The 23,466-nt window shown below is 39.5% G+C and overlaps 2 protein-coding genes across 8 annotated transcripts in view; one reads left to right on the top strand and one right to left on the bottom strand.

Annotated features, from left to right (window-relative positions):
• NCF2 (neutrophil cytosolic factor 2) overlaps positions 1–7,118 on the top strand; it is a 47,025-nt gene extending 39,907 nt beyond the window's left edge. The window contains exons 13-14 of one of the 2 annotated variants that reach the window (XM_074222210.1): positions 2,585–2,762; positions 4,837–7,118. In XM_074222210.1, coding sequence (XP_074078311.1) covers positions 2,585–2,762; positions 4,837–4,952 — 294 coding nt within the window. In that variant the 3' untranslated portion in view covers positions 4,953–7,118. The remainder of the gene's footprint in view (positions 1–2,584; positions 2,763–4,836) is intronic. The other variant, XM_074222209.1, reaches the window with a different exon arrangement.
• SMG7 (SMG7 nonsense mediated mRNA decay factor) overlaps positions 6,808–23,466 on the bottom strand; it is a 118,282-nt gene continuing 101,623 nt past the window's right edge. For 2 of the 6 annotated variants that reach the window (XM_074222204.1, XM_074222203.1), the window contains exons 12-23: positions 23,391–23,451; positions 20,697–20,816; positions 19,788–20,214; positions 17,665–17,809; positions 16,660–17,042; positions 15,447–15,815; positions 14,527–14,676; positions 12,056–12,136; positions 11,315–11,474; positions 9,729–9,899; positions 9,461–9,609; positions 6,808–8,985 (exon numbers count right to left, since the gene is read on the bottom strand). In XM_074222204.1, the coding sequence (XP_074078305.1) occupies positions 8,872–8,985; positions 9,461–9,609; positions 9,729–9,899; positions 11,315–11,474; positions 12,056–12,136; positions 14,527–14,676; positions 15,447–15,815; positions 16,660–17,042; positions 17,665–17,809; positions 19,788–20,214; positions 20,697–20,816; positions 23,391–23,451 (2,330 nt within the window). In that variant the 3' untranslated portion in view covers positions 6,808–8,871. The remainder of the gene's footprint in view (positions 8,986–9,460; positions 9,610–9,728; positions 9,900–11,314; positions 11,475–12,055; positions 12,137–14,526; positions 14,677–15,446; positions 15,816–16,659; positions 17,043–17,664; positions 17,810–19,787; positions 20,215–20,696; positions 20,817–23,390; positions 23,452–23,466) is intronic. The other 4 variants (XM_074222207.1, XM_074222205.1, XM_074222208.1 and 1 more) reach the window with 4 other exon arrangements.

Genomic DNA, 23,466 nt, shown 5'->3' with positions numbered 1-23,466 from the left:
TCACTGATGCTTCCTGCCTCTTCCTGTGCCACCACCAGGTGGTGACATGACTGTGTCTGCTCCCTGAAAAGTCCAGACATGAGGACGCAACTCTTTGAAGGAGGAAGGACATAGTGAGCGCTTCGCAAGAAGGTGCCACTGACTCCAGGACAGGGGCGAGTTGATCTATATGACTTTTACAGTAAACTGATACCCACAATCACAAAGTGAACCTGAAGAGTCATGGACCGAAGGTTGGAATGGTTTCCAATTCGGTCCTCTGATCATATGTCTGGGAAAGAGTTAATATAGTTGGGGAAATTGAGACCAAGATAGATGAGCTCATTTGCCCAAGGCAAAATAGCCAACAAAAGGCAGAGTTCTTCCTTCCTTCTTCCCTCCCTCTCTCCTTCACTTCCTTTTTTCCTTCTCTTTTCCTTCCCTTCCCTTTTTCCTTTCCCCCCTCCCCTCACTCTTCCTTGCCTCTCTTCCTTCTTTTCTTTCTTCCTTCCTCCTTCTCTCCCTCTACTGTTGATAGGTCTGGGTTTTCAATATTGGGAGTACTTACCCCAGTGGGGCAGATTACTTTTATCCACATATTCGCCTGTCCTGTGACTCTTGTCCGTAATTCTCCAGAGATTAGAAACTTTATAGTTTCCTATCAAGGACCAACAATTTAGGCCCACTAGTGTTTGTGAGCCTGTGACTCATGTGCTAAGGAAACCCCATCTGTCCCCACAACCAGGCTTTAGTTCATATTTTGCGGGAAAGGTGACAAGAATCAAATCCCTCAATGTAGCTTTTTTTTAAGGTTTTAGCAAGGCAATGGGGTTAAGTGGCTTGCCCAAGGCCACACAGCTAGGTAATTATTAAGTGTCTGAGGTCAGATTTGAACTCAGGTACTCCTGACTCCAGGGCTGGTGCTTTATCTACTGCACCACCTAGCTGGCCCCCTCAATATATCTTAAAAAAAAAACTACACAACCATTAACCATTTTCTTTCAATTGAAGTCAACTTGTTATGACTAGATGAGCCAAACATAGTCATTTTGAGGTTCTTTCATGAGACAATTTCCTTTTTTTCATATTTGATATTTGAGAGACGTAAAACTCTCCATGCATAGTTGTGAGAAAACCACCCAGGATTGTAGCTCCTGATATGGAATTATATTGACCTATTGTCCCTTGATGTCTACATACCCAACTCTCCAGTCTAGGAGATTGAAATTGCTATTGAGAAACCTGAGCAAACTCTTTTTTCCACTGTCTACTTTTTTTTTGGCTAAATTTCTTGCCTATCGAATTTGCATTTATTCTTGCCTAGAAAAAAATTGCTGTATGTGAACAAGTCCTTGGAAGAGCCATGATGTGAAAGCTATAGCAGGGACGAGAAATGAATATAGAAGACCAGGCAGGGGGAGAACACTAATAATATTCCAACAGGTCTACGCCAGCTAAAGAGTTAGAAACAGTGTTCAAAAGTGTGGAAGTAAATATTTCCTTCCTCCAGTCCCTTTTTTCTTTTCCTTCCTCTATTCTTCACCCTTTGCCCCAAGAAGGTATAGGAAGGACTATTTTGTATACACTTAAAAGGCAGAAATCTTTCATAAAGGATATGGAGTGGGAGAAAATAGATTGAACACTGGGGATAGTAGAGGACACTCCATGAGGATAAAGGTAGCAAATAATTTTCCAATTCTTTAATGAATCGATGAAATTATGAATATTTATTGTTCTTTCCCATGATGCAATTATTAACCTATCCATGGCTGCCAATTCCATGAGATTCTTGTCTGGGCCTTCTTATAAGTTTGCCATGGGCAAAGGAGCACCCAATACATATGGAGCCCTTGTTTACTTTCTCTTAACAGGGAAAGGATACCAGGATATCCAAGCCATTTATTGACCATATTTTAGCTTTGAAAATTGACTTGATAAAATAAATATTATTTGGACCCAGTTCCTTTCCCAGGTGAATGTACATGGCACAAGCTAAGGACCCAGGAGTAAGGACCCTGTCTCCTAAAATTGAGAAGACTTTTAGCTAGACCTTTTTATTACCTGTTTTTTGACCACAATTCCTCAGAGTTGGAATGACAGGATATGGCCTCTTGGACATTCAGTTTCTGTAAAATGAGGGTAACAATGGGACCTATTTTACAGGGTCGTTGTGAGGATCAAATGAGACTGCATTTTATAAAACTTACAGTGTTTCATAAATGACAGTTATCATCTGTGATTTCATTGGTTAATACTCCCTTCATTGGTATAGATTGCAGCCCAACCTCACCTTCTTATTCTGTGTGGCACATGTTCATGTCTGCCTGAATGCTTCAGGACAAGAAACTAGAATTTCTGGCAAAGTCCAACACTTTTGCCCTACTGGTGTTTCCAATGTTGGTTTAAACGATGTCTCAGGGAACTATCTGCACACCACATAGAGACTGACCTACATCCCTTAAATCACTTCCCTTCAATTGTAACCAACTTGTCATTTTGACTTGATGTCCCAAGTACCATGACTGAAGTTCTATGTTTTCTTTCTAGTGAGGTACAATGTACACAAGTTCAATAGCTGAGATAAATGGATCCTTTGATATTGCAGGGTGACCAAGGCCTTCCAGAAACACCAGAGAAAAAAGAGACATTAAATGGCAATATTCATGTGACAGAACCTCAACTGAAAGAAGGAAATCAAGTGTTCGCACTATTCAATTATGAAGCTTCACAACCAGAGGACCTGGAATTTCTAGCTGGAGATGTGATCCTGGTGTTATCAAAAGGCAAGTTGACTTTTTCTCTCCATTGCCTTGATTCAAAGTCCATCTTCTGATCGCAGAGGCAATATTCAACATAGTAGACAAGAACTCTGTGTGTGTGTGTGTGTGTGTGTGTGTGTGTGTGTGTGTATGTGTATATATATATTGAAGATTTTATATATGTATATATAAAATCTTCAAGCAAATTTCTAGTTATGTAGATTTATAGAGCTGGAAGAGATACTCTTATTTAGTAGTGGAGGAGAGTAGTTTACCTGTCAGATCTATGGAAAGGGAAGCAGTTTATGGCAAGAGATGGAGAACAATCATTAAAAACAATCTAGATAATTTTGATTACATTAAATTAAAAAGCTTTTGCACAGTCAAAACCCCTATAACTATGATCAAAAGAACTGTAGTAAATTGGGAAACAATTTTTACAACTAGTTAATAACAGACTCATTTCTAAAATACAAGAACTGAGTCAAATTTTCAAGAAAAACAAGCCATTCCCCAATTGACAAATGGTCAAAGTATATGAAAAGGCAATTTACAGATGAGATCTAAGCAAGTCATAGTCATATGAAAAATTGCTCTAAATCATTACTTATTAGAGAAATGCAAATTAAAGCATTTCTGAGGTACCACCTCACACCTCTCCGACTGGCCAATATGACTAGAAAGGACAATGATCAATGTTGGAAGGGATGTGGGAAATTTATCTCATGATGTAATTTTGCTATCTCATACTTTTTTTTCCCCTTAAGGATATGATTTCTCTCTAATCACATTCAACTTAAATCAATGAATACCATGGAAACAATGTAAAGACTAACAGACTGCCTTCTGTGGGGGTGGGGGGGAGGGAAGCAAAATTAGGGGAAAATTTTTAAAACCAAAGAAAATCTTTCTTAAAAAAGAGACATTAAAAAAATAAAAAAATAAAAAGAGGCATCTACTGAGGGGGAGAATCGAAGGGGGTTAATAGGTAATGATAGATTTTAAAAAATCAATAAAACATTTTTAAAATGCACAGAAAAAAAGAAAAAAAATAGTGGAGTAATCCAAGGGACTCACTTAATGTCATAAGGCCACTATGTAGGTCCCATACTTCATGACCTAGGGTTCTTCATTAGTTCCAGCTTCTTTCACAGATGAAAATATTCTCAACAACCAACATTCATCTGTGATAAACTTTATCATGAAGCAGAGAAACTGGGTTTGAACTGCACCAGCACTGCCTTCCCTGGTCTGTACTCCACTGAAGAACCAAAAGGATTGGCTAGTCTACTTCTAAGAACTATCTGTGTAAGACAAGTTGACTATTATCTTGCAGCCATAGAGAAAAGCAAGGGGTCAGAAGTTCTTCTCCTGACAAAGCTGGATGAATACTGGTTTGGGTTCAGATTTAGAGCTGGAAGGGACTTTGGAAGCTTCCCCCTGGCCCAACTCCTTCACTTCATAGAGGAAATCACTGAGACATTTTCCCAAAGATCTGTTGAAGACTGTGTAGTCTGATTAGACTGTTAGTACTGGTTAGAAAGGGGTTATTTCTTGTCTAGAACAAAAACATTCTTTTTTAGCATGTCAGAAATAAAATGTAACTTTTCTGATATAAACAGGTCTAGTGCCTTTATTCTTCACTGCTGATTAAGAACCTATGTTTTCATCAATTAATTTCTTGCAGCCATAAATTTAAGTCTTGGTAATGAACCAAACCAATCGACAAAGACTTGTTGCTCAGTTAATAACCTTAAAAATTTGGCCCTAGTTAGGAAAGGACTTCAGATTATTCAGCCTAACAGTCATAGTTCTAATTGAGTTAATTGAGGCCCAGGGACTGGGGCAATTTATACAAGCTTATTCACAAAGTCGTTTAAACCAATTTTCCATCCTATTTCCATTACTTTCTAGTACCCACTTGACAACTGTCCTATTGGCTATTTTTCTGTATTTGCTTTCTTGTATCTGTGGCGCCTTTGTATCAAACCATTCACAGGCTATAACCTAAGACAATCCACAGACCAAAACATGTTAAGAACTTTAATATGGTAATCCCCCCCCCTCTAAACAACACGTATTTTTCTTTCTATCCTAGTGAATGACGACTGGCTGGAAGGAGAATGCAAGGGGAAAGTGGGCATTTTCCCAAGGGCTTTTGTTGAAGAATGTGCTGCTGCTATGGGGCCAGAAGGCCAGGCTGTGAAAGCCTAGGCTAGGTGAAGGAGTTGGAAAAGGAGAAGTTCTGAACATTTCAAAGATGCTTGGGAGTTGATGCCAGGAGAAACAATGCCATTAGAGAATGTTAACTTGTTTTACTTGTGAAGTTTGATCTGATGTTTTTCTCCTTCATTAAAAATCCTGTTACTTAAGTAACTGGGACCTGGATAAGGAGCATGTTTCTAAGGAACGAGGTATTTGATCTGATCAAGAAACATCAAGAGTCCTTGTTTTACAGTATCAATCACTAGCATCTCTTCATTCCCATGGAGTGGGAAAGGGTATTAAGTAGCAGAAGCCTGGTTCCTGAAGGTTCAACTTTGAATGATACCATTAGCCAAGTAGGAAGGAAGTCAGGGTATTTATTTTAGGTTAAAATCGCATATATTAAAATTTACAAAGCACTTTCTTCAGAATTGCTTGGAGGTAGTAGATAGGTACAATTGTGATTTCAGTGCCTTAGGTGCCATTTGGCACCTCCTCTGCCACCTAGTCTTAAGGGTTACCAGAGAATGGAGAGATTAAATAACCAGATCATGAAACCAGGATGATTCTAATGCAAAACGAACAAACTCAGGTCTTCCAGTTCTCTAGTCCCTATGGACTATATCTAGCATGTCAATGGTCCTTGAAGTTTTACAAAGTGATTTCTTTTTAAAAACAAGTGAACCCAAAACCCCCAGGGATATAAGTGGGAGAATCCCCAGAAGCAAACTGTCCCTGGTAAAAGTCCTGGGGAAGAAGGGGATTTCAGCCCAGGCCTCCAGACTCTCATTTCATTCTTTCCATGTGACCAGAGCTTCTCCATTCTTTTAGGGAAGCCCTAGGTTAAATGACTAGTTCTGCTCTTTAACCCATTTTCTGGTGGAATCCAAGTGCTCCTTCCACCCCCCAAGCTCTTCCTGGCCCACCCTCACACTTTTATTTTGATTTTCATGATTTTTGTCATTATTCAGCTTTAAAAAAGTTATATTTTCTTGTTGCTGGGCTAATTCAAATATGTTAAGTTCATCCCAAAGTTTTTCATGTTCCTCTGACAAGAACTATAGTTATAAAACACTGATTTCCTAATGCAGTTTTTAAATAAATCAGTTGAAGGGCTAGAAACCAGAGCACAACTTTTTTGCTTTTCCCCTTTATTCTAGTTGTGAGACGTTCATCAATGATTTTTTTTGAGTGTTTGTGCACATAGAAGCAAATTCAGAATTAATTGAAAAAGTGCCCCTAAGAGTAGCATTTTGCCTTTGCATGTTGTGACTTGACCAATTAGTTAAAAGGGCAATTTGAGTTGCTTAGTCTTGGCTTGATAAGTGGGACTTTAATAGACTTGCCCGGAAATGGCACTGTAAAGTAACCCAAAGCTTCCACATCACCCATAGATCTCATTTAGGGAAATGCAGACATATGTGTCCAAAACAACTTCACCAACTGACTGAATTTAAAACTGGGAAGACTTTGGAGATCCTCTAGGTCTAATCCCTAAAAAAAACCCAAACAAACAACAACAAAAAAAAACAACAGTGAGGCAGTAGGATATATCTTGACCAAAGTCAGTCACTGAAATCACATTTAAAAAGACCTGGATCAAATTGGCTTTTATTTACTTGTCTTCCCCTTTTCATTTAAAAAGTAGTCTGAAAACCAGGTTCTCTATCCACCCATTATGATCCAGCATTTGTGTGCACTCATACTGTAATGACCTTTGTGTTGTCCCTCCCCACCACCGCTGACAATCACTTTGGAGTTTTTCAATTTTTCCTCTTCTAAAGTCTATGCAATTCTTTAAAATGTTAGCTAATTGTCAACCTAATATCTAAGGTAGAAAAAAAACGGCACCTACACACAGGTCTGGTTGGAGAGAACATGGTTTAATTAAAGGCAAGGCTGATTTCAGCAGCTGCATGTCTCGCAGACAGACAAGAACACAAAAGAAAGCTCACTACACAAACCAGTCTCTGCTGGGGGTCCCCTCACCCCCCTCATTATTCCACAGAGTAGGCCAGGGTGAGGAGCCCCACCCCAAGAACCAGAAAACAAACACCGGATTCTCATGCAGAAATAGGCCTGCAGCGAGGACCTGGGCCACTCTCGGGGTGAGTTGGTGACCTTTCAAACACTGGAGGCTGCAGCTGCTTGGAAGCGCAGCTCAAACACACAAACTGGGGTAAGATTGGGGGTGGGGTGGGGGGGAGCATGGTAAGGAAGAGGCAGAGCAAGGGAAGGGCTAGAGAGAGTTGCAGAGGCTGCACCCTGCGGGCCATGGCTTTTGCCTTTTTGGAGAACTTTCCAAATCGTGTCAAACTTGAGAGGTATGCGAACCAATGCTGCTGGGCTGCCCTGGCACCTAAGCTTCTGGCTGCACCTGCTCCCCCCGCTGCAGCCACATCCCAGCTCTGAGGTCCTCAACTCCCTCATCCCTACAGGAGGGCAAATGTGCAAGCACACACACACACACACCCTCATACGCTGAAAAAGGAAAAAACAAAACCCAGGGAAAAAACATCTTCTCACCATCACAGCAATTGGACATTTAGATTGTTTCCATAATTTCCCCATAAAATTACTTTTCCAGGAAATGACTAACAGAAATGTTCTTTTTTTTTCTACACAAGAAAATTTCCAGTCTTCTTTGCCCCGAATAAATATCAAATAAAAGTTTATTTCCCTTTCCTTTGTGCCTTTTCCAAAATGGGACTGCGTGGTTTTCTTCTGTGCCCTGGAGATGCCCACGTCCCAGAGGGCTGGAGGGTAGGGGCTGGAGCTAGGCAGGGGCCTGAGCCCCTGGAGACTGGGCCTATGCTGCTGCTTCCTGCCTATCTGGACCGTCTTCTGGGGTGGCTCAACTGCTGGCCTCCATACTGCTTCTTGGTGAGATGTTGTACATTAGGAATAAAAACAACTAGCATCCAGCATAGGGGAAAGGGAGAAATCTGGGCATGGGAGGAAGGGTAGGTGAATAGGACGGGACAACAAAAACAAAACAGGAAAAAAAAAAAACCACACTGAAAGCTTCTACTACCTATTAAAATGGGTCAGGCCATGAATGGACAGACTAGCCTGGCTTCGGTGAGATTGCTTGCTATGCTACTGTAAAATGTACAGGAATCAGAAACGTTAATTTAAAACCCTCCAGCAGTCACCCACTTGTCCAGCCCAGCCCCAGCACAGACTGTGGCCTCGCTTGTAGCTCAGAGGACCAACAGAATGAAGGGCATTTCCTGCTAGATCCTCCAGGCCGTCAAAGGGCCGGCTAGAGCCTTCTGAGTGAAAGGTGAGGTCGGGCACTCTCCTTTTGGAAACACGTCCCCTGGCTGAGGAGACTCGTTCCCCCATCCTGTCACCACCTACCTCGGACACAAGTAGTGAACGAGGCTGTCATTGCTACACACTGACTACGAGCACATCGGTGTAGGGAAGAATTCAGTGTGATCTTTTACTACTGAGAGTGATAATAATAAAGATGTTTAGGAATAATTTCAACTACATTCTCAGTCAGCAAAGCAATCATTAATGGATTCCTATTTTATTCCCCAAAGAGGAAAAAAGGATTGAGAAGTTCCCATTGGCTTCTCCCATCTGCCTTTCGTTCTCAGCTTTCCCTTCCCATGTGGCTGGGGACATGCACGATGGAGAAGGTGAGAGGCGGTGATGTCAGGTAACCGAGTGAGACAAACAGCAGTTCCTCTCTCCCTCCCGGTGGGCCCCAGGGGGACAGGAGAGTTCCTGATGGTTGTGTTGTTGCACTGCCAACATTTCGTGCACACTCAGCGGGCTGGTGGAACACTTACACCCTCTCAACAGCGAGAAACAGAAAAGAGGGCTGCCACCCGCAGGTTCCTGTGTGGGCCAGTCCTGCAAACCCAACATGCCATGGTTCATGGAGCCTTGGTTCACCAGGGTCACCCCCTTGGCCTCAGTGCGGTGGGTTCATGGTGCCTTGTCCACGCTGCTGCTTCTGCTTCTGCTGCATCAACAGCTGCTCCAGGGCGGATGGTCCAGGATGCATCATGGAACTGGACCAGATAGACTGAAAAACACATAGCTCATTAGGGGGAGAGTAAAGTGCACAGGACCAGGTAGTCCAAGGAAGTGGAAATTATATAGGCTCATGATGATTTAGATCAACCAGTAAAAGTGAAAGGAGCATCTGATACTCTTCCAGGAGCCCAGGGAATGGCCTAGAGTTTTGGTACAACAAGGAAATCCCACTCAGGAGCTGCCCTTTGATAATGTCAGAATGATTTCAGATAGAATATTTCCTCTTAATACTTGGCATGAAATGAAAACTTTTATTGTTTCCTTCATTCTACTTTGTCACTAATGAATTTCCCAATAGGAAACATCCCCAATTCAAGAGTATTCTATAGAAGCAGACCATGGTTCCCCAAACATTTTCATATTTATGCTTCACACCAAACCATTCCTGAGAATCTGTCTGCAAAAATCCACTGATTTATTTGCTACAAGACGGAAATACTCTGATAAGTCTGAACGGTCCTCACCTTTAGGCTTTCCATAAGGACAGCAGAGGAATCCTCCATGGAAGGGCCATGGCCTGTCCAGGTGCCACTTGGAGTACTGGCCTGGTGCCAGCTTGTCTCAGAGGATGAGGATGTTGCTGGGAGATAATCAAAGCCAAATCCACCTATAGCTGGGGGAAAAAAAAAAAGAACTGAGTTCAAGACTTTTATTATTTGTTCAATGAAGGTTGAGGATGATGATAATAGCAGCTCTTTAATTATGCCATAACCAATGGAAATCAGATCTTACCTGGTTTATCTGTTTTCCAACGATCTGCAATCCTCCTATCCCTATTATCTGGGGTCCCAATGGGTCCAAAATTGGAGAATGGAACAGAATTATGGTTGTGTGTTGGAGGAGAACTTGGCAGACTACTTGGGTTAGAAGAGTGAGGAGACTGGCTGGCTGGTGTTGAATGATCTATTAAATAATAATAATAATAATAATAATAATAATAATAATAATGATGATGATGATGATGATGATAATAATAATAATAATAAATACAGGAAACTACAGAATTTAAATATTTCACAAAAATACTACAACCTAAAGTTTACCACACATGGGAGCACCTAAAATCATAGTATAAATAAGTAACCACAAGTCTAGAAGGTTAGGGATAAGGAATGGGGCAAGTTAAACTCTTATGACTTATTTCAAAAGAAAGGAATTGACCAGATGCACTAGGCCCTCTCTCAGGCACTCCCGAGAGATAGGACACTTTCTGTCTCTTCCATGCTTTAGGTAGAACTACTTCAGTTTAAAAGCCTCCAGAACAAGTCCTACCTAAGTAACTGGACTGAATCTGACAACTTGATTAGCAGGTCTAGGAAAACACCAGACGAGCCTCTTTTGCCAGAATCTATTAATGGACTAAAATTATTATATACTATAATATGAATATAAAAAATGCACACACATACACATGAAATGCCAATGTAACAGAAAGGTTATTAGAGTAGATCTGATTTCTTTAGTATTTAAGAGTAATCCATTATGTTAAGAAATCAGCACTTAGATCACAAAAAGGAAGTGAAAGTTGAAAATGTTCTAGTTTTGAAAAACTTGTACAAATACTTGAAAATATGAATTATTTCTCTATAACAGCATGTCAAGTCAACAATTCTTTTGACTACCAGTTAAGAAAGGTCCAGGGACTCACTATCAGCTCTCCTGACGCTATAAATTTTAGGGATTTATTAAATTCTTGGTTTATCTTCTTTATAAGCTTGATATGAAAGTAGGAGTATCTCGTTTCTTTCAGTTGTATCTGACTCCATTTTGTGACTCCATTTGGGATTTTCTTGGCAAAGATACTTAAGTGGTTTGCCATTTCCTTCTCTAGTTCAATTCACAGATAAAGAAGCTAAGGCCAACAGGTTTAAGCAACTTGTCCAAAGTCTATTTGAACTCTTTTCCACCCCACCCCACCCAGAGTCTCTATCCAAAATCCACCTTCTACTTATTTTGTATATATTTACAAATGGAGATTCGGTTTCCTTCAATTACATTCTGGTTCTCTAAGAGTAGCCACCACCCCCCCTTGGCCTGTGTATCCCCCCAGCACCTAGTGACAGATAATAGCAGGTGTCTAAAAAAATAAATGTTGATTTTCTCTAGTTTTGGCTACCTGAGAGAAGTATCAGGTACTTTTCAGTTTAAGGAACTTCCCCCCAAACCCCCTTTTTAAAAATAATCCCATTTCACTTTGAGTTTCATAATTATTTTTTAATGACTACTAAAACTACTTCAATTGTGTAATAAATATAGTGTCTAATGAAACAGCTTAGTATGAACATACAAGATTTCTGTAATAAGATCCTATTTCTTACCTGAACTGGCAGGAAGGGATGGAGACCATGGAGTCCCTTCAAAGAGAGAGTATAATGATGTTTCTTGGTGGGTCATTGAGGGGTTAACCTCTGCTTTTGCGCTGGTACTTAGGTTCTTGCCATATACTTCGTTGAACATACTGTTATTTGGATATCTTTCCTGAGTAAGTAAAAAGAAAGACTAAATTATGAACACATCATAAGATTTTCAAGAAATAACATTCATTCCTTGAATGACATCTGTCTCTAGCTTTCCAAAGTTATTCTTTGATGAATATATTTGTATGTGTACACAAAAACCCTGACACTCTAGTTCATACAAATTTAACTACTTTTCTGGATAATCCCATTTCTTTCTCTTTCCTTTTCCCATACCCCTTTGCTTCCAACCATGAGTGAAGAACCATCCAGTCAACAAAAGTCAACTAATTATTAACATGTCTTTTGATTGTAGAACAAAGTCATAATTATGAGTGTGACATTAATGAGAACAGCTCACGAAGGGTTCAATGAGAACTGTTCTATCTTAGTCCAAAAAGGAATGTATATAGGGGAAAGTTGAGAAGCAAAAACAAATCTAGAACTCTAGATGATGCCCAAATGAGGAAGGAAGAAATTTGAAAAATGAAAGAAAAATTCAGTAAACAAAGTTAGGAAATTCAATATTGAATTCTAACATCCTGTATAATATAGAATGTTTCTATAGCATGCAAAACAGATTTCTTAATTGTTAGAGCTTACCTGATTGAGAGAGAAGCCAGTGAGGGATAGGAAAGAAGAAGAATGAGACATGAGTTCTGAGGGTTTCTCCAACAGGGACTTCTTCAGAGACCCAAAAAGGAAAGATTTCATCAAGTTAGTTCTTGCACTTTCCCCCCCTTGTTAGTCTTTAAATGTTATGGAACAGAACTTAAAAGCTACCATATCATTACATCTCATCCCATCTATTTTACCACAGGTCTAATGTCCACAAAGATAAATTGTGAACAATTAGAAGAGCTTGCCATAAACTAAGAACTAAATAAATGATCTGACAAAAACATATGTACTAATATCACAAAAGATTGTTACATAAAGACAGGCTTGTTTCCTCCCACCAATTGAAAGCAAACCATAACTTTCACACATCAGAAGATTAAATCTTGTACTAAGTTTTGGCAAATTATTAAAATCCTCTTTCAGATGTAGGTACCTCCCCCCTCAGGGACCTAGAAGAATACATGATAGACTAATTTTTTCTAAGGTTTCTGCAAGGCAATGAGATTAAGTGGATTGGCCAAGGCCACACAGCTAGGTAATTATTAAGTGTCTGAGGCCGGATTTGAACTCAGGGGCTCCTGACTCCAGGGCCAGTGCTCTATCCACTGTGCCACCTAGCCGTTCCCATTATAGACTATTTTCAAGAAAATAACCACCCTTTTAAAATGAATACCTCAATGAGCAGACAATGAATTACTCCAGCATTTTTTTGGTTCACTGAGCTCTTGGCAAATAGCATTATTATTAATGACTGAAAATAGGATCACTTTCATTCTACCTGCCAGCTTCCCTTCACAGGTTAACTAAATTAGCTAAATAAATAAAATTCCAGGTCCAAATTTTAGGTCAGGCCCAACAAACTATTGGTCATAACTTTAAAAAAAAAAAGTAAAAATGAACCACTCCACTGGATATATTTATGCCAAGTCAATAGTTATCAAGCACCTACATACAAGGCACTTTCAGACAGAAAACATCAAATAAAGCATAGAATAAAGTGGTGAAGACTTCTGAGGTCAAAAGTATTGTTGCTTTAAATGCCATGGGAAGATTGCATTAAAAGGTGACAATGGAGGGATTCAAAAAAATAAATTAGACACAGACTCATCTCAATCCCTGCTTGGTTACTTGGTTATAAGGATGACAGCCACTAGGAAACAAGTGAACAGAAAGGTCTGGTATTTAGAGGAAGAACAGGAGAACAAAGCAGTAGGAGAAAAAGAATGGAGAGCCTTGTGGCAGGACATCTCCTCCCCTTACTCTCTAAGCTGGGGGTGGGGTGGGTAGCATGCATGCTTGCTTCATGGCTAACTGCTTTTTATTGATAGCCTAAAAAACTGCTGCTATAACCTACTGAAAAAACAAAAAGACTGAAAATGCTCTTCCCACTGCTAATCACAAAAATTTTTTAGTGGTTTTCAGTGTGAGGAGCAGGAGTAGTGTGATGAATCTCAAGTTTCGCGTTCATGGAACGGAAATAATCTGTTTAAATATCCCTAGGTTTTTGTCCCTGGCTTTCAGGAAAAGCAAACAAGTAGGGTTCAAACTTTTATTTCAAAAAGTCGCCAACAATTTCTATATGGATGAAAATAAGCATAGAGATTTGTGCTTTACTCTCCCAACTTTCCAAAATGAAAATAAATTTGCTAATGAGTGTTTAGAACTATATATTGTCCCTGGATATACATCAATTTGATGTATTAACTTTTTCTTCAAACCTGGACAAGGGTGGCTTTCAATTTTTCGAAAATAAAAATTTTATGTACTGATTTTAAACTACAGATGTTTACAAACTTCATGATTGCCATTTAATCTCTATTACAGTTGATATTTACAAATAGGAATATTTCCCCTCCCCACTCTGTTTAGGAAATCAGTCTTGACTTGAGATTTGGGTTATTTCCTTCCTTTCCTCCCTCCCTCCCTTCACCCCAACCCCGAAATTATCAGCTGGATAGAAAAGAATTCTCACATGTCCAATTACCTTAGACCTCTCTATTCCAAACATTCTAATTCAAGCTTTTTTGATCCAGGACAAATAAAAAATTTACTGTGATATATGATTACATTTTATGAGTACATTTCAAGAACTGTGCTGTTCCTTCAATAAATGTGAAAATAAGCTTCAAGTTTTGGGGGTCCAAAATAAAATTGCCAACTAAATAGAGAGCTTTGCAATGTCATGCCTGCATAGAAAGGACAGTAATTCTTTATGTATATCATACCCACTATATTGTTTTTTAATTCAAGCTATAGTTAATTAAATATTTAGGGGCTATTTTAAGTTGAAAACATGTTTCCATGCTTTCTCTCTTTGCTAGGTCTAAGGATAATAAAGAAATGTTGTTTGGAAACCCAAGGAAGAAGAAATCTCAATCTATGGATTTCAAATAAAGTCTCAGAAAGGAGTCAGCATTAGAGCAAGCAGCAGCAGAATTATGTCAAATACATACAAAGAGGCTTCGTCCAGGAAGAGAGGCGAGAGGCCCCAGCAGAGCTGGGTAAAGATCAGGAGGGTTAGAAAAAATCAGCTCTTCCTCTTCCTCCAAGGCAGCCAGACTCTTTAACAGGTCCGGAGGAAGCAGAGGGGAGCTCTTGGGGTCCTAGTGACAGAAAGGAGCACAGTGAGATGCAGTAAGGGAGGAGAGAAGAAGGGGTTTGAACAAGAACAGGTTGAAATGGAGACAGGAAAGGTTGAGGGGGAAAGAAGAAACTGAAAACAAAACAAAAAAAAAAAGCATAGGTTATTAGGTGAGGGAGAAGAGAGCTCTACTAGGTGGAAACATGGTGATACAGAGATGATGAGCAAAGAACAAGACAACAAAGCAAACAGGAAGAGAGAAGACAACAAGCACTGAGCAGAAACCCAGGTTATTGTCTTGATGGTTTGAGGAAGGGGCCTAGAAGCAGGTGAGCTTAGCAGGGGCAGGAGCAGCTCATGTCTAATGACCTACTCATAGTCTGTGTAGGAGATGGGGCAAAGAAAGGCAGTCATAAACAGATGACTCTCTGTCCCTATCAAGAAATAACTTCTGGTTTAAAAAACTGAAGGGAACCTGTAATCCTATTTTTATACAATAGTCAAGTCAACCCTGATAGACTAGTCCCATGTCACTTATTTATTTTTCTAAGATGCCATATGCTACACATTTTCTGCTAGACCATCTTTACTATGGCAATCAAATATAGAAGAGAAATCATCAGAACACCTCAACACATTCTTTTGCACCATACAAAAGAACTGGATCAAAGTTCATTTTTCTAGGTAAATGAGAAGGAAACATGTCCTTTGTTTTGAAGCTTTCCTTGCAGCAATATCAGAGAGCTCTTTACAAACAAGGACCTCTGACTGTGGACATGAAAACACACTCACCTCAAATGGCATCCTGGGGACCGGATCCTGCTCAGAGGGAAAGACGCCAGGTGGCCTTTTGCCTCGGCGGTCCACACTAGTTTGCTGGGTCATCACTGCTCGATTATCAGCCATGTTGTAAGTTGGATCCCAGTAAAATTCTGGGACTTTGACTTCTGAGGGATTCTGGTTATATGGCTCCATGGTAAAAGGCTTCATTTTTTTCTCTAGAGGCTGCTGTTGCATGACAGGAGGTTGCAAGGACGGCTCAAACAGTTTTAGGGAGTCCTGGGTCTGAAGGTAGTAGGGCTGCTTCATAGGCATGATTTTCCCTAATGGGCCTTGGACCTGAGGTGGATTCCACAGCTGTTTGGAAGCATCTGCCTGATACTAAAAAGGAAATGGATTTGACCCAAGATGAAAATAGGATGTCAACATTGTTTATGACAAATATTAGACCACAGTAGATTCTACTAATTTATAGCTAGAAGGGACCACTGAATTGTACACATGAGCAAGGGAAGTCTGGTCAAATGATGTGACTCACTAATGGCAGGGTCCAGACTTCTGAGCCTTATCTCTTTTCATTTAGGTCATTGCTTACATGTTTTTAGAGCATGAAGCTCAGGCATGGACAATTTCCTTCATGACCTAACCATCTCAGAGGCCAAAGAGTTTTCTTGCTTCTAGCACAGGTAGCAATGACCAAGTTTAAAGCTGTCAACATCGCTCATTCAGTACCCTGAGATTAAAAAAGAAAATAGTGCCATTTCTCATGCACCATGCAAACATGTGCCAAATCTTAGAGAAAATCCCACAAGAGGCTTTGAATGTAAAAGGGAAGAGAATAGAAAGAAAAAACGCTAGTCAAGATTTAAGAATTATTCTTCTTCAAGCACAATGGGTCAGAAAGGGTTTATCTGCCATTTATCCTGAATAGAGGCTTGTCTATACATGTTTGTTTGCATGTTGTCTCTCCCATCAGATGATGAACTGCTTGAAGGCATGCTTGAAGGCAAGAGACTGTCTTCTCCCTTTGTATCACCAGTGCCTGGTCCATAGGAGATACTTCATAAATATTTGACCAACAGTCACACTTCCATTTCAGGGACAGGACACATCCCATAAAAATGATCATTTAAATGAACCTATCAGAATAGAATCCCAGTAACCATTTCCTTTCCTTCCTGCTAGGTGTTCTGATGTAACTACAGTATTCCCATTTAAATTTTACCTGTTGGAATCCAGAGTGATGAGGAGGGCTCTTCCCCAAAGCTTGCACAGCCTTGGTAGGAGACTGTTGCTGCTGAGCCAGTGCCTGGACCTGCAATTGGCTTGTAGACTGTGCTGTTGGCTGAGCTGGTAAAGATGAAAGGGATTGTTGAGAAGGTGGCTGTGACTGTTGAGGTCCCTGGTTCATTGGCCCTGGTCCAGAGGGCCGTTGCTGGCTGTAAGGAATGTGGGACTGTTTCCCAGCTTGCACCTGGTTTCCTGCTGGAGAGTGGGCTGTAGGCTGAAGATAGGTTCCTGGGACAGAAACACCAGCTGGGAAGGTGTAACCTGAGCCCATAGAGAATGCCACAGGAGGGGGGATAACATATGCTGGGGGTGGGAACCCTTTAAAATAGAAAAAGAAAGACAGCTTAGCTAAAGAGAATGTGCCCACCACAATGTCATCCAGAACATAAGGAAGGGCATTTGGCCATTTCTCCTCTCTAGAGCCCAAGGGATGAATGTCTTGATGAGACAAAAGGCACAACATAGAGTCAGTCTCCATCTTAACCTCAAGACTACAAAGAGAGCCCGGGCGATTATCCAGGAAGCCCACTCGCCAAGAGCTGTGCCCCTGCTTAATTTGGACAACGAAAAGCAGGACAAGCTCCAGAGTTTTCTAAGGAAGATCCTGCTGTCTGTTGGTAACAAAACTCAAATGATGCATGCAGATGTTAGTACACAGAGAGGAATGTTATAGAAAAACAAAACTAAAGTATTTAAGAGAAAACTTTCTAACTCTGGCATTTTACTAGAGAATGCACATGAATTTGCTTTCATGAATACACTTTCATACACCTTGAATGAGGTAAAAGATGAGCCACTTTAACATGACAAACATTTATTAAGAACCTAATGTATCTAATGGGATAGTGCTATTAAATAACCCAGGTAGACATTTATAGATAAAGAAGATAATATTCCTTGCCCTTAAAAAGAAGAGATTCCAGAGAATAAATGGTTTTACCTGGTCGGCTGGGAAGGGGAGGGAAGGCTCCTGGGTGATGTATGGGGATGAACTGGGAATTGCTTGCCTGACTTGGGGTCTGAGTTACAGGTGTTTTTCTAGCTTCAGACACTGGGGTCTTCCTTAATTCAGTTTGAGATTTTACCTACAATGATAAGAGGAGGAAAAATTGTCTGAAATGCTGTTAAAAAAAAAAAAGCAAACTGGCAACTCATGATTTTGACTGAAAGAAACAAGAAGTTAGGGTAAGAAAGAAAGACCTACTTTTGAAGAAGGTATTTACCAGGTCAGTGATCTAACATTTTTTAAAATCAACAAATATTAAATGTTTACCACAGGCAATATTATTGCTGTAGAATTTTTTTTAAATTTAATTCACAGGCACTTAGAACAAGAAAATAGATAATGGGTCAGAAAGTTACATGTTATTAGCACATAAATTTAACAAAAATCAACGACTACTTTTACACAATGTCATTTTACTCATTTAGAGAATGTGCAAATAATCATTTGATGCTGCTAACCTCCGGTCATGAAGGCTCCATTCTTCAAAATAATCTGAGAGATCACAAATTGGGTGATGGAAGGCTAGGCAGAAATCACCTCATTCAACTTGATCATTTTATAGATGAGGAACTTGAGGTTCAGCAAGGGGGCCTGCCTTCCCAACGGCACAGCTGGTGGGGGTTCAAACACTCTGCTGACTGCTGCTGCTCTCACAAAGCTCAGACAGGTTTGACACAATCAAGCTCTGACCACCAGTCTGCCTTGCCTTCCCCCACCTCTACACCAATCTTCTCTAGACTGATGTCACACCATGAATACACACAACTGAAGGGGTTTGGGTCTCAACAACCAGAGATGGTTATTTGTCATCTCTGCCTCAAATCCTCAATTCAAAGTGGCACTTTAGATTTTTGGCATTTTGATTTATCAGTGACAGGAGACTAGATAGTAGCAGTGAAGTTTGACAAATATTAGCCACAGGCTAGGCAGGCAGGTCTGGGTTAGCTGGGAAATAAAAGGATAGCCTTGAGCCTGTACCTGTGGGGAAGGACTGTGGCAGTCCGATGCTTGTTTCTTCTCCCAATTCTTGACTCTTTATTCCTTTGATTGGTTGGTTTCCCCCCCTCAATTCCCCCTTCACACGAAACCTCATGGTTTCCTGTCTTACTTTGATCTTATAACAAAAATTAATAAACCAGCATCATTAGAAAGAGCTAATTTAATTGAATGGGGAGACATATCAACTGGTGAAACACTGAAATAAAAGCAGAACTCGGGGTGGCTAGGTGACATAGTGGATAAAGCACTGGCCTTGGAGTCAGCAGAACTGAAAACTAATACACACACACACACACACACACACACACACACGATGGTTCCAACAATGAAAATGGAAATAACACGTATAAAAAACTAAATGGATGTGTAATTGTAGTGATACAGGTTGGTCCTCACTTTGACATAAAAAAAAAAATGCAACGCTCCCCACCTTTTTTTTCCAGACATGGGAAACTATTTTATTAAATGCCCTGCACTAAGGGATGGTCCTTTGGGGAGAGGAAAGGGAGGAATATGTATATATGTATGTGTGTATGGATGGATGTGTGTATAAAAATATGTTATCACCTTCACATGTACACAGCTCATACCCAGAAATGAAGGTAATAAAAATGATAAAAAGCAAAACATGCAACTCAAGGAAATAGCAATACAATGTGTTTTTAAAACTGCATTTAAAAAGTCAAGATTCATCTAGGACAATAAGCTTTCCTAGTTGTGTTAAGTGAGAGGGAGATGGCAAGCATGCTCAGGTCCTTCAACAAAATATAAACAGAAGTGTAATTTTCAATTTTATATGGTGGTTCTAGCTGAGATCAAATTCCTCTTTTACAAGGAGTCTAGGATGAAAGTGGAACCTATGCTAACTCTAAACTGTTAGCTAACATGAATGGGACCCAAATCAGGGCCTTTGGGAGAACCTTCCCAAAGCCCAGACTCCATCCCCTGGTTCTCCCCCAGCTCCAATGCATTTTGGCTCCAAGGGAGGACTGAAGCCCATCCTCTGGCCAACAGGCAGGTTGGGGCACAATGACAGCTTGGGGTCCAGCGCCTCTTACCTGCACTGCCACACTCTGCTTTCCTGCTTCCTGCAACTTCTCTAAGGTGCATTTCTTGGTCTCATTTTTCCTCTTGTTGTTGTCCTTCTTTCCATCACTTTTAGTAACTGCTATGGCTTTGCTATAGTCCCTTCTCACCTCTTTGGGTGGGTAGCTTCTCCCTTGCTCTCTGTTCACCTCTCGAGGTTTAATGTTCTCCTTGAAAGTGACCATGGGTTTCTCTGCAGTGTCGCAGTTGGTGCTCACACTTCTGCCTGTAGAGAGCACGGATTTGAGCCCAGGGCTCCCTTCAACAGGCAGGGACTCCACAAGGGAGGCTTCTTGAAGGACAAGGTTTTCTTTGGCTTCACTGGGGTCTTCTAGTAATAACTCTGGTATCTCTGTGATAAACAACAATTTCCCTACCTCATTTTCGCACTGAATCAGTCTAAAAGAAAAGAAAAAATAACCCAAAGATGAAAAACGCAAACCTACTAAGTTACAACTGAATAGTCCAACAGTCAGTCAGAGTGTCTGGCAGAGTTGATAAGAATAAGATACAGTCCCCTCTTGAGGTTCCAAACTTTCCTCTTCTTCCGTTAGAGCCTTATACAACCACCACCAGACACATCCTGTTCCCTCTACTCTACACCCCCCCCCCCACAACACACACCCGCCCCTCTGTCAGTGCAGCATACACTACAAGTCCACCATAACAATGATGTCTGGGAATAAGATATGTTCTCTAGGCACATAAACATCATATATAAATCTCCATGTGGGGGAATATGAATTGGTCCTTGATTAAATTTGATGTTACCATAAAGTCAATTTCAACTTCAGGCTTTTATTAATGACTTAACAAGGCCAAAACACAACTTCAATAAGTAGGCAGAAAAGGGGGACACAAAAGCCCTGGGGGTGGATTACCTTGGCTGATTATCAGCAATCCATTTCCCTATGGAGATCAAACGTTGTTGGCGAATTCGCCACTGTTGGCCCTCTTTGTCTCCTGTAATTCCTTGATGGCCTTTGGAGAAATCTAAATTCCTAGAAATGACATAAGGAAACAGAAGATAAATAAAATTAGCCTCAAAATACTTCTTGCCCAATATGCACTGGGCACACCTAACTCAAATGACTACAACCTTTTTGACTACAGGGTAATTACTAATAGGAGATTCCTTATTCTACCACAGACTAGCTGCATGACATTGGGCAAGCTGCATTATCCTTGTGAAAGGAGGTAGAACTAGAGGATATGTGAAGTTCCTTTTATTTCCAAAATTTTATACTCGACCCACAGCAAACATCAGAACTATGAAAGTGCTGAAGTGAATCAACTATGCAGTATAAAAAATGATTCATTAGTGCAAAAATTCATCATATTAAAGTAATAGTTTTACATCTTTCTTGCTATTTGGAGCTGTCAGATTATACTTCCTTCTGTATCTTTTAATTCTATAAAATTAAGGCTTTCCCCTTCATGTTATATAAGACTGTTTAGCTGAGATTTTGTATAGCTCAATAATTTGCCTAGATTATAATTATGCAACTGTGGAACTTGGTTTTTCAGGCTCTCATTTTTAATGAATGCTGCTAATTAATTCTAAGGTGTGAACACAGAAAGTATATAAAAATAAATGTTACATTAAATGGAAGAAAAATGAATTTTCAGAAAGAAAACTTTAATGGAAATGCATTATTACAGCAAAATATATGTTAAGAAAACAGCTAAATATTTTTCTGGACATTGTCAACTATAATATGTACTTATTTTGTTTTTCTTATTTAGTCATTTTTCAGTCATGTCTGCCTCTTCATGACACCATTTGGGGTTTTCTTGATAAATATAATAGAGTGGTTTGTCATTTCCTTATTCATTTCACTTCACAGATGAGCAAACTCATGAGGAAAGGTTAAATGACTTGCCCAGAGTCATCCAGTTACTGAGTCTCTGAAGCCAGATTTGAACTCAAGAAGATGAGTTTTCCTGACTCTAGGCCAAGAGCCAGATGAGCTTTGTCACCTAGTTGGTTAAATTTAACATATACAAGTCACCAAAAGCTAATAATCAGAAGGAAAATATTCCTTTTAATGTATATCTTACATAGAAAATTTTTCCTCTTCTATATTTTTAAGGAATAAGAATCATAGACTATGCTTAACTATTACTAATTGAGAGGAAGTATGTTCTACAAGTTTAGATTAATTTAAAAATGAACTTATTTAAGTACAATTAGCATTAACAAAGCAGCCAACAAGTGACAAAGAAACTAATCTTTGGCTAGCTAAACTGCCATTATGAACAGAAGAATAAATGAATGAAAAAAAATTAAGTGCTTAACAATATGCCAAATGCAAAGCACTATTTATTAAGGGCTGGGTATGAAAAGAAAAGCTAAATAGTTTCTGCTCCCAAGGAGCTCACACTCTTAACTGGGAAAAAACAAATAAAAGATGAAAATGATTCTTAATTTGCATTATCAATTGTTTGCCTCACCACAAATTATTTGAAAACTTAACCTTTTTAATATTTCTCAACAATTTTACTAACTTCCCTTGGGTGTGAGCTAAAAATCTCACTCTCTACAATTAACCTTCCTCTTAATTCTAGGGCCTTCCTTCTGTTTATTTCTAATCATTAAATTATTACACACACACACACACACACACACACACACGTAAAGAATTGTCTGCCTGTCAACACTCCTATTAGACTATAAGCTCCTTAAAGAAAGTAAAATTTTTTTTTGCTATTTTTGGAGAAAAGGATGATGTATCCCTAGCAGCTGGCACGGTTCCTGGCCCACACTATGGTGCGTGTTAAATAAATACTTATCATTCCACTATTAGGATATTTAATAAACTTATATACCTAAGATAAATTTATGCTTAGTCTCTAGTCTGATCACAAATGAATTAGTTAAGCTTTATTTTAAGTAATATGGAACATAATTATCATGCATTAAAAAAGAGGGGGGCGGTTAGGGGGAAATAGTTTGAATGATGGAAAATGTTAAGAGCACCTCAAAACAGTCATAAGCTACTAAAATGTATAGTATGTCTATTACAATAAATGAATTTTACTTCCCCATCCAACCATCACTTTGAATCCAACACTGCCAATACTTTTTTTCCAGTTATGTTGGCTAAATATTGTTAATACTTGACCATGAGAAGTTTATCTGATAATCAAATAAATTCAGAGGCAAAAGATAAAGACCTGTACTCAGAAGGTTAATGAAAGCTAGGCTACATAAAATCTGTAATAATTTCTTGTCATGCTTGCAGTTTTATCATTATTACTGAAACTGCAGCATAAATAACTATAGGAATTATATAATTGTCAAATACACGAATTTTAATATTTATATTTCCTCTCAGTTCTGATAAAAGCATAAAGACTTACTGAATGTGAATTGCTGGTTACTGAATGGTGAATTGCTCTTTCATTTCATTCCTTATTTATTTAGCATTTCTATTTATGGTACATGCTATTTCCTTCAAAAGTCAAGAGACTTTATTACTAGTTGCCACTCATATAGCTTACATCTTTAAAAGTATATTGTCCCTTCACCAGAATTGCTTGTTTACCCCCATCATTTTAGTATTGTTACCTACCTGAAAGAAGGTCTTAGGGCTAAGAATCCCTGTAACTCAAACTCTTCTGGAAGTGGAGTAGCTAAAAAATAAATTA

The sequence above is a fragment of the Macrotis lagotis genome, chromosome 2, assembly GCF_037893015.1.
Source record: "Macrotis lagotis isolate mMagLag1 chromosome 2, bilby.v1.9.chrom.fasta, whole genome shotgun sequence".
NCBI lineage: Eukaryota > Metazoa > Chordata > Mammalia > Peramelemorphia > Peramelidae > Macrotis > Macrotis lagotis.
Note: the sequence above shows the minus strand (reverse complement) of the source record. Positions and strands in the feature narration are given on the sequence as shown.